The 10,440-nt window shown below is 50.1% G+C and overlaps 1 protein-coding gene across 1 annotated transcript; it reads left to right on the top strand.

Annotated features, from left to right (window-relative positions):
* Positions 1-838: 838 nt before the first annotated feature.
* On the top strand, positions 839-7,539 carry KIF2B (kinesin family member 2B). Its single transcript, XM_038757152.1, has 5 exons — positions 839-921; positions 984-1,218; positions 2,635-2,689; positions 4,326-4,486; positions 5,336-7,539. Exons 1-5 carry the CDS (start codon positions 839-841, stop codon positions 7,439-7,441), a joined length of 2,640 nt encoding a protein of 879 aa, XP_038613080.1. The 3' UTR covers positions 7,442-7,539.
* The last annotated feature ends 2,901 nt before the right edge of the window (positions 7,540-10,440 follow it).

Here is a 10,440-nt window from a genome sequence, read left to right as displayed (position 1 = left end):
AACTTCAAGGTCTATTAATCGCTGGTGCTAATAGCAGTAGAAAGCGGTTAAGCATTTACTATGTGCCAAGCTTTAAGATGAAGGTACAAGATGATCGAAAGAGGCACAATTCCTGTCCCATACACTGTCCGTAGTCTAAGGAGGAGGAAGGGCGGACTATTCTCCTCATTTTACTGATGAAGAAACTGAGGCTCAGAGATGTTACCCAGCAATCCTGGGGCAGCACCAAGGCTGACCTTATATCTACAAAGAACAATGCTTGGCACGTAGTAGGCACGTAACAAGTACCACAATTATTATCAGAACTAAGATCTCCTGATTTCCAGTCCCGCATTCTTTCCACTGGACTGTTGCTCTTCTTTTCGGAAGATCCAATCTACGGGGCAAAATTAAAATTTCCCAAGCGTGGCCCTCTGAAGAGGCAGATTTGAAGTCGACGAGGATACCTTTTCCATACCCTCCCCCTTTCGAGGTGAGCGGAGCGTCCCATTGACCCTGGATATCATCTAACACCTCATCTGAGACCAGATGGGCCAGGCATCTGGCAAATGGACCCGGGCAGTGGACACTCATTCATGAGCCCTTGCGCTTACCTTCTGCACCCAGAATGCAAACGAAGGCCTCGAGATGAGACAAATGGGTTGCAAATGACACACTGACAGTGGCCGAGGGTTTTGCCTCCCCCAGATTTGCTCGATTTTTCAATTATTTTTCCAAACTGGTGGTCTTGGGAGAATTCTATGAGCATCCCCAATTAAGAAGTCCTCATTAATAAGCGATGAAAAGAGGTCTTCAAATTAAGGTGGTTGTCATAGAAACCAGCCCGAACTACTGAATCATGAAAATTTGGACTCCATCAGAATGGTTAAGTCCGGAACGTGGGGAAATGTTGAAATGTCAAATGTCAGAAATTCAGGCGACGTGGGTGAAAATACCATCCGCACTCCCAAACCTTAAATATTTATCGTTTCCAACCGAAATAGGTTGGAAAAGTTCCTCTCCAGGACCCTACGAGAGCCCCTTAAAGCGGGGAAAGGGCTGATCTTCAAAGACCTTCTGCGGAAGATGCTGAACTCTTCTGAAGTAAATCAACTCAGGCCGCAGCCATGTTCTCGGCACGCAGGGACCCTGGGGGGGATCAGGCGAAGTGAACAGCTGCTAGTTGTCGATTTACAGCAATGCTATAAAGCTGCTTATTTGATGCATCTCTCCTGGGAAGTTAGTATTTAAAATGAGGCTGAAATCACATTCTCCGAACACTCACTTAAAACAACCTGACAGCCCCAAAGCTGGGAATATACCTGCAGCGAATGAAGGGAAATTTCTGAGCTCGTTTCTCTTTCTCAAGGAATTCACCTGACACTCTGCAGATTCTTAGGGAGAAGTGATTTCAAGAGAGCGGAGAAGACTTTTTTCCCTTAATCCTTTCTGGACATGAAATACCTGGGTCCAGGGACATCTCCGGCTTCCAACACTCCTGGAACTTTTCAAGGACACCCACAGCGCTCATGTACATCCCTTCATACTCAATTTCTTCCCCTATCTGTAATTTATTTCAATGACTGTCTCCCCGATTCCTTTGTAAGGCCTCTGAGGGCAGGGAATGGGGCTACTTGCTCTGTTGCACTGTTTCAAGCGCTTAGTACTGTGCTCAGATTAATTTATAAACTAACTAATTTACTCATTTTAATGTCTGTCTCCCCCTCTAGACTGTAAGCTCATTATGAGCAGGAAACACTTCCGCTAATTATGTTGCATTGTAATAATAACAATAATAATAACTGCGGTATTTATGAAGGACTGTGTGCCAGGGTGGATAAATTTAAAATCTTCAATGTCAAGCCATCACGTTAACTGTACGACATATTTTTTATCAGCCCGCTTGCCCCCAGACAAGTGGAATAATCAGGAAATGATCTCATGCGGTCAAACCACCGTTCAACTCGGGAAACAGTATGAATTTTTTTTAATGTTCATTACTTTACCACTGGCTCTGAGGCATGGCAACATATGATCCCAATGTGCCTCTGAAATATTTGTATTAAGTGGATAATTGCAGATGTTTTTCTGAGCTAAAATGATGCAACGTAAAAAATCAGAGCAGATTCAATGAGTAAACAATATATTCTCAGATGTGATTATGTGTAAACTATCAAAAGTGGTGTGGCCTACAGGAAAGAAAATGGGGGTCAGAAGGACCTGGGTTCTAATCCTAGCCTGTCACCTGCCTGTTGTGTGACCTTGGGCAAGTCATTTAAACTCTCTTTGCCCCAGCTCCCTCATCTGCAAAATGGGCATTAGGACTGTGAGCCCCAACATGGGACATGGTTATGTCAATGTGATATTGTATTCTTCCAAGCGCTTGGTATAGTAATTTGCCCACAATAAATGCTTAATAAATATGATTATTATTAAATGTGATATAAAATAATAATACAAGCAATCAGGTTGGACTCAGTCCCTGTACCACGTGGCGCTCACGGTCGCAATTGTACTCCCTAAAGTGCTTAGTGCAGTGCTCTGCACATAGTAAGCACTCAATAATACCACAGCTTGATTGATCGATTGCTCAGTCCACACCAAGCATTGAGTAAACACGATTCACTGACCAAAAGGCAATTTTTTTTTTCCCAGAGTCGAGAACTCAATTTTCCTTCCAAAACAGTCAAATTGGGTAACATTCTCCAAGGCAAGTACTCAAGAAAATAATCTAGCAATCAACCAGTTGTATCTATTGAGCACTTACTGTGTGCAGAGCACTGTACTAAGCGCTTGGGAGAGAGTGCAAAGAGTTGGTAGACACGTTCCCCGCCCACAGGGAATAATCAACAGTGCGTGTTGATCTCTTGTCGTATTCAGAGTGTGGGATATGCTCAGTTCTGACAGAACACACATTTGTCACCCCATGTTTTGGCTAGAAGGTGACAGCAGAACTAGAAATGTTCTTCTGACGTCGCCTGTCCATCTGGACCCAGCACGATATTGGAAGAAACACTAGTGCCTACATGCACGGCGATGGTTAAGGGGAATGCTCCAGACTGTGAAGATGCAACCCCCTCATTAAAGGGCAACTGAATGCCCACCCACAACAGAATAAAAAGACATGACCCCGGCCCTTAAGGAGCATTTTTTTATGGTACTGAGAGCTGGGGAAATAATAAAATTATGTTATTTGCTAAGCACTTTCTATGTACCAGGCACTAAGCGCTGGGGTAGATACAAGGTAATCAGGTTGTCCCACTTGGGGCTCATAATCTCAATCCCCATTTTACAGCTGAGGTAACTGAGGCACAGAGAAGTTAAGTGACTCGCCCGAGGTCACACAGCAGACAAGTGACGGAGCTGGGATTAGAACCCACGACCTCTGACTCCTAAGCCCGGGCTGTTGCCACTAGGCCTTGATGCTAGACGCAAGATCATTAATTCAGGCACGGTCCCTGCCCCACGTGGAGATCGCAGTCTTAACCTCCATTTTACAGAGGAGTTAACCGAGGCCCAGAGAAGTGAAGTGACTTGTCCGAGACCACGCAGCGGACAAGTGGAATAGCCGGGGTTAGAATCCAGGCCCTCAGACGCTCAGGCCCGGGCTCTATCCACTAGGCCATGTTGCTTCTCATGGGGGAAGAAGAGTTTGCAATCTAATGGGGGAGATGGGCAGATACCAATTATTCACAAACACTGGTAGCAGGAGGAAAAACAAAGATATGGCTGGTGGTGGCAGGGGGGCATGGCCCCAAATAGGTGAAAAAATAAATGAAAAATAAATAATACAGATTGATCAAAACATAAGTGAGGATAAGTACGAAGAAACTTCAGTGCATGGCCTAGTGGAAAGATCCTGGGAGGAAGGGGACTTGGGTTCTGATCCCAGCAGAACCACTTGCCTGCTGGGTGCCCTGAGGCAAATCGCATAACTTCTCTGTGCCTCATTTGCCTCATCTGCAAAATGGGGATTAAATTCTTTTTCTCCTGCTTATTGAGGCTGTGAGCCCTGATTATCTGATTATCCTGTAACCTGATTATCAAGTAACCTGATTATCAAGTATCTATCCCAGAATTTAATAAGCTTGGCACATAGTAAGTGCTTAACAAATACCAGTTATCACCTCTAACCTCTCCCCTTTTTCAGTCTAAACCGACTGAATCTGTGAGACTTTTAGAATCCTCTCATTGTTCCAGTTTTCTCTTTTCCTCTAGGACTTTGCAGCACTTTAAAGACTACAGTCAAGGCACTCTCACACATCGGAGACATCCCACCTGAAAGAAGTATAAAATATCAAAGTTTCAGAAGCAGTAAGATGATCTCTCTGCATCTGGTACTGCAGTCCACTGGTTGCAGGATGTCAGAGCGATGCTGAACTTTCCAAACCCAATCTTTGCTTTTTGTGGGCGTGGAGAAAGAATTGACGGGTTTTCTGTAAAGGATGGGGATTGGTCTGGTTTCAGCCTTGTGAAAGATTTACAAAGGGAGGAACTGGTGCTGATGGTGAGTCAGGTAACAAAATCAATGTGCTGCATGGGGACATTTTCATCCAATCCACTCTGAGAAAGGATGGAAAAACCCTTCTTTTTTTTCTTTTTTTTATACCATTTGTTAAATGCTTACTATGTGTCAAGCACTGTTCTACGCGCTGGGGGGACACAAAGTCATCAGGTTGTCCCACGTGGGGCTCACAGTCTTCATCCCCATTTTACAGATGAGGTAACTGAGGCAAAGAGAAGTTAAGCTACTTGCCCAGAGTCACACGGCTGACAAGTGGCGGAGCTGGGATTCAAATCCACAACCTCTGACTCCCAAGCCCGGGCTCTTTCCACTGAGCCACGCTGCTTCTCTTACAAAATTCCTTGAGTTTTTTAATCTGCCACTGGACAATAAATACTTTTAAAGGCAGGAATTGCTACAGGGTATTTAATCTTCTGCTTTGGAAAGAACTTGATTTCAAACGTGCCTCGATATCCCCTATCTCCCTGCCAATCCCTTGCCCACGTCCTGCCTCTGGTCTGGAACTCCATCCCTTCTCAAATCCAAAAGAAAATTCCCTCCCTTCAAAGCCTTTTTGAAGGAACATCTCCTCCATGATGCCTTCCCTGACTATGCCCCCATTTCCTCTTCTCCCACTCCCTTCTGCATTGCCCTGGCTTGCTCCCTTTGTTCTTCCCCCTTCCCAGCCCCACCGCACTTCGGTACATATTAGTAATTTATTTATATTAATGTCTGTCCCCCCGGCCCCAGGCTGTGAGCTCCGGGGGCAGGGGACAGGTCTGTTTGTTGGTGTATTTGTATCCTCTCTTCCCACCCACCCCCATTGTGATGTCAGCGTCAGCCCCCTTGGAGGCTGGGGCAGGGTGCAGGAAGACACAGGGCTGTGCCCTGCCCGGCTGGGACCCCCCTGCCCCTCCGGACCGGCCATCTGCGGCCTCGACCCTCCCTCATCTCACCACGGCCGGCCAGAGCTCCCCCAGGGTCCCCCCGGCCCCCTTGCCCCGGGCGCGCTTCGGGGACCTGCAGGTGGGCATCTGCCTGGCCATCCGGAGGAGCGATGGCCGCATCCACTTGGCCATGGTCACCTCCATCAACCCCGACCACGACAATGTCACGGTGGAGTGGGTGGAGCGTGGGGCCTGCAAGGGCAAGAAGGTAGACCTCAACAGTATCTTCCTTCTGAACCCTGACCTGGCCCCCACCACCCTCCGGGAGGAGCCCCCCAAAGATGCCACCGGGTCTCTCGAGGCGTCCCTCCGACCACCCAGTCCTCCGGCCCCCCACTCGGCCAAGGGCGACCTGGTCTCTCCCGGCCAGCGCCCGGCGGTCGCCCCGCCGAATCAGGAGGTCCCTTGCGGGGACAGCCCGGCGGTGACCCCAGCGCCCTCCACGACCTCTGCCCTATGGAAGTGGGGCAAATCCCAGTGTGCGCGGGAGCAACGGGACAGCAGGAGGCAGAAGCAAAGAGAGGCCCAGGCCCACAGCAACCGGGGGGCGACCAGGGCCCACCCCCACCAGGAGATCCTGGGCATGATCCAGGAGTACCGGCGACGGCTGGACTGGGCCCAGATCCCCGCCTCCAGCAGCCGTCCCACAGACGACCATCGCATCTGTGTCTGCGTGCGCAAGCGGCCGCTGAACCACCGAGAGCTGGCCATGAGGGACTTGGACATCGTGACCATCCCCGCCGGCGACCTCGTCCTGGTGCATGAGTCCAAGCAGAGGGTGGACCTGACCCGTTACCTGGACCATCAGACCTTCCGCTTCGACCACGCCTTCGACGCCGCCGCCTCCAACGAGGTCGTCTACCGCCACACGGCCCAGCCGCTGGTCCGGACCATCTTCCGTCAGGGCCGGGCCACCTGCTTCGCCTACGGCCAGACGGGCAGCGGCAAGACCCACACCATGGGCGGCGACTTCTCGGGCCGGGCCCCAGAGGGCTCGGCGGGCATCTACACGCTGGCCGCCCGGGACGTCTTCCTGCTGCTCACGGAGCCCAGCTACGGTCGCCTTGGGCTCAAGGTGTTCTGCACGTTCTTTGAGATCTACGGCGGCAAGGTGTATGACCTGCTCAACTGGAAGAAGAGGCTGCGGGTCCTGGAGGATGGCAAGCAGCAGGTCCAGGTGGTGGGCCTTCACGAGGAAGAGGTCACGCGCGTGGAGGACGTCCTGAGCCTCCTGGAGCTGGGCAGCGGCTGCCGGACGTCCGGCCAGACGTCGGCCAACGCCCACTCCTCCCGCAGCCACGCCATCTTCCAGATCATCCTGCGGACCCGGACGGGCGACTTGCACGGCAAGTTCTCACTCATCGACTTGGCCGGCAACGAGCGGGGCGCGGACACGTCGAGGGCCAACCGACAGAGGCAGCTGGAGGGAGCGGAGATCAACAAGAGCCTCTTGGCCCTCAAGGAGTGCATCCGGGCCCTGGGCCGCAACAAACCCCACACCCCCTTCCGGGCCAGCAAGCTCACCCAAGTCCTGCGGGACTCTTTCATCGGGGTCGACTCGGCCACGTGCATGATCGCCACCATCTCGCCGGGGATGACCTCATGCGAGAACACGCTCAACACGCTGCGCTATGCCAACAGGGTGAAGGAGCTCACGGTCGACCCGGGCACCATGTGCCACGTCCACTCGGCTGGGCGCCGGGAGCCGGGCCCGCCGGAGGGGGCCGGGACCCCCGAGGAGCCGGACGGACGGCCGCCCACGCATGACTTCAGTGCTCTCTGTGTCCGGGACGAGGAGGGACAGCCCGCTCCGGAGCCGGAGGCCCAATCCCCGGCATCGCCCTGCCGGGACTTCGGCCAGTGGCTCCGGACGGTCCTGGACACGACCCAGGGGGTCAGCTGCGATATCGATTTCCGGGCGGCCGAGTTTGAGAGTGCCCTGGAGCAGAAGATCAGAGTCCTGGCTGAAATCCTAGCCAAAGTCAAGGGCTTCCGAGCCGACCTGCGGTAACAGCCGGGCTCCGACACGGGGGCAGGGGGCTTAGGGGGTCCAGGCCCACCCTGGTAGTTGGACCAAAGCGCCTCCCTCTTAAAACCTCCTCAAATACACCCGTCCGTACAGTGTGAGAGTCTTCATTTTCCCCCAACTCAGCGAGGGGTGAGGAGCAGCGGTCTCACCCAAAGACCCCCCCCCGGCCACTGCTCCTGACCCCAGATGGTCCTAAGAGGAGAGGAATTGGGGTCATCATGTCCTGTCCTCTCCTCTAGGTGACATTTCTGGTTCAATTTCTTGACGTCGTACTTGACTGTAATGATGTGACGGTGTCCCCTCTGACCCCCACCCTCTTGGCTGCTTTGCCTGAACTAAGGACGGGCTCAAGTTTTCTTCCATTCATTCATTCATTCATTCATTCAATCAATCATATTTATTGAGCGCTTACTGTGTGCAGAGCACTGTAGTAAGTGCTTGGGAAGTACAAGTTGGCAACATATAGAGACAGTCCCTACCCAACAGTGGGCTCACAGTCTAGAAGGCCTTCCAGTGAAGGCTGACTGTACGCGATCTCCTAAACGCTTAGTACAGCGCTCCGCACACAGAAAGAGGCATGGCTTGTGTCTACAGCACGGGCCTGGGGGGTCAGAAGGACCTGAGTTCGACTCCTGGCTCTGCCACCTGTCTGCTGTGTGACCTTGGGCAAGTCATTTCACTTCCTCTGTGCTTCAATTCCCTCATCTGTAAAATGGGGATTAAGACTGTGAGCCTTATATGGAACATGGACTGTGTTCAACCTGATTAGATTGTATTGACCTTAGGGCTTAGTACAGTGTCTGACATATAGTAAGCGCTTAAATACCATAAAAAATACGGGCTTACTTAATACCATAGATTGATTCCAGGCAGGTGGGGTTTGGGCTGGCCAGAGATCACCTCACATGGTCCATGTAAACTGGCAAGACTCTGGAGCGTGAGACAGCAAAATAAAATCTTCAACCCAAGCCACTGAGGAGGGGTCGGGGGCCTTGAGCTTGGTGGGACTGGGCTGGAGGAGATCGGAGATGACCCTACATGGTTGTCTACTACGGAACTTTTAATCATTAGGTCATGGATGTAGATGATTTTACCCGTTTAAAGTTAATCACCAGCCCCCAAGACCTGTTTTCTCTTTAAACTTCCCAACTCTCTACATTTCACTATTTTTCTCTGGCATTTCACTGCCAAGACAGACCTAAGATTTATGAAACCATCCCAATTCTGGCCCAAGTCAACTTAAGTCAGCACATGTGAGTGATGGGTCATCAATTTGTCCACTTGTCAATAGCATCAACATGCATTTTGGGATGTGAGAGCTGGAAAGATTGGTCATTTTTAAGTGGGACAAAAATACATTCTTTTCTGGGAATTTCCCTCCTAGGCACTCTAAGTAGCCTGGTGTTTCCTTGGGCCACAATAATAAGAGGTTATCCATCCCCAGGAGGCAGGGTGGTGAGAAGCAGTGTGGGCTGGTGGAAAGAACCCAGGTCTGGGAATCAGAAGACTGTGCAACCTTGGGCAAGTCACTTCAATTCTCTGTGCCTCACTTTCCTCATCTGTAAAATGGGTATTGAGACTGTGAGCCCCACGTGGGACAGGGACTGTGTCCAATCTGATTATCTTGGACCAAGCCCGGCACTTAGTGCAGTGCCTGGCACACAGTGTGTGCTTAAGAAGTACCACAGTTATTATTATCCTGATTTGTGGAAAGAACACGAGGATGGGAATCAGGAGATCAGTATACTAGTCCTGATTCTGCCAGGAGCCTGCAGTGTGAGCTTGGGAAAGTCACCTCACCTCTCAGAGCCTCACTTGCCTCATCTTTAAAGGGCAATAAAATACATGCTCTTTCACCCTCTTAGGTCGTGAGTCAGCACCTTGAGGGCGGAGAATGGGTTTGTGCTTTTGTTTTTCTTTCCAAGTACTTACCACAAGGAACTGCACTTAGTAGATGGTGGATAAATGCCATTAATACTAATATTCTTACTACTGGAACTATTAGTACTATTACTACTCCACCTATCACGCAATGAGCTTCTCTGGCTTTGATTGAGGAGCTGTAAAATGTTTTTTACCCCACCTAAAGAGGAATGAGAAAGGCGACAAAAAGCAAACTTCGTGGATGAATCAAAGCGCAGACTGTCTTTTGTTGTCAATATTAAAATATTATATAATTTCACTTTGGGAAATCTGAAGCTTTTTGATTGTTTTGAGAGACAGAACTCCCCAAACACTTGGTAATGAAACAGCTCCTTCGGAAATACTGATGAGGATTGTGACGCTTTGATATAAGACAGGCATTCAACCTCTGTGAACCTCTCTCCCTCTCTGAGGATGAGTAGTGTTTATCGTTAGCAGAATGGCTATAAAATCCATTAGGTTTTTACAGATACCTTTTCTGTTTCTTTGTTCACTCTATCCTGGTGGAAACCGCACCCATCAGCCTTTGGGAAAGAGACATCACCTGAACTGAGATCTCCCGTTCATCACCGGAACTACAATTCCGGCACCTGACAACGCCTCTCCTTTAGGGCAGAGAGGACTCAGAAAGGAGTCTTTCACCTGTTTCTTCATTTCAAAAACTGCTTGTTCGCCATTGGTGTCGTCAGAGCCGCCCACCCCTTGACCCGAATTCCCGCAACTCTTTTCCCTCCCTTGCCATGAAGCCCTTCTTAGAACCCTGAAATATTTATGCCTAGCCGAGACATCTCTTTTTCAGTCCTGAGATGAGTCAATCATATTTATTGAGCATTTACATTGTGCAGAGCACTCTATTAAGTACTTGGGGGAGTACAATATAACAATATAACAGACACGTTCCCTGCCCACAATAAGCTTATAGTCTAGAGGAGAATTATAATTATAATGGAATTTGTTAAGCACTTACTATGTGCAAACCACTGTTCTAAGTGCTGGGGAGGATACAAGGTGATCAGGTTGTCTGGGGCTCACAGTCTTAATCCCCATTTTACTGAGGC

This window comes from Tachyglossus aculeatus, chromosome 15, assembly GCF_015852505.1.
Source record: "Tachyglossus aculeatus isolate mTacAcu1 chromosome 15, mTacAcu1.pri, whole genome shotgun sequence".
In the NCBI taxonomy this organism is placed as follows: Eukaryota; Metazoa; Chordata; class Mammalia; order Monotremata; family Tachyglossidae; genus Tachyglossus; species Tachyglossus aculeatus.
This window is presented reverse-complemented; position numbering and strand designations above follow the sequence as displayed.

Excerpts from the sequence above, each read along its gene's own strand:
- KIF2B (XM_038757152.1), top strand. The coding sequence starts at position 839 with ATGAAAATTTGGACTCCATCAGAATGGTTAAGTCCGGAACGTGGGGAA. Across the intron at positions 922-983 it reads ATGTCAGAAATTCAGGCGAC|GTTGGAAAAGTTCCTCTCCA; the intron begins GTGGGTGAAAAT and ends CAACCGAAATAG. Across the intron at positions 4,487-5,335 it reads GGGAGGAACTGGTGCTGATG|GCTGGGGCAGGGTGCAGGAA; the intron begins GTGAGTCAGGTA and ends GCCCCCTTGGAG.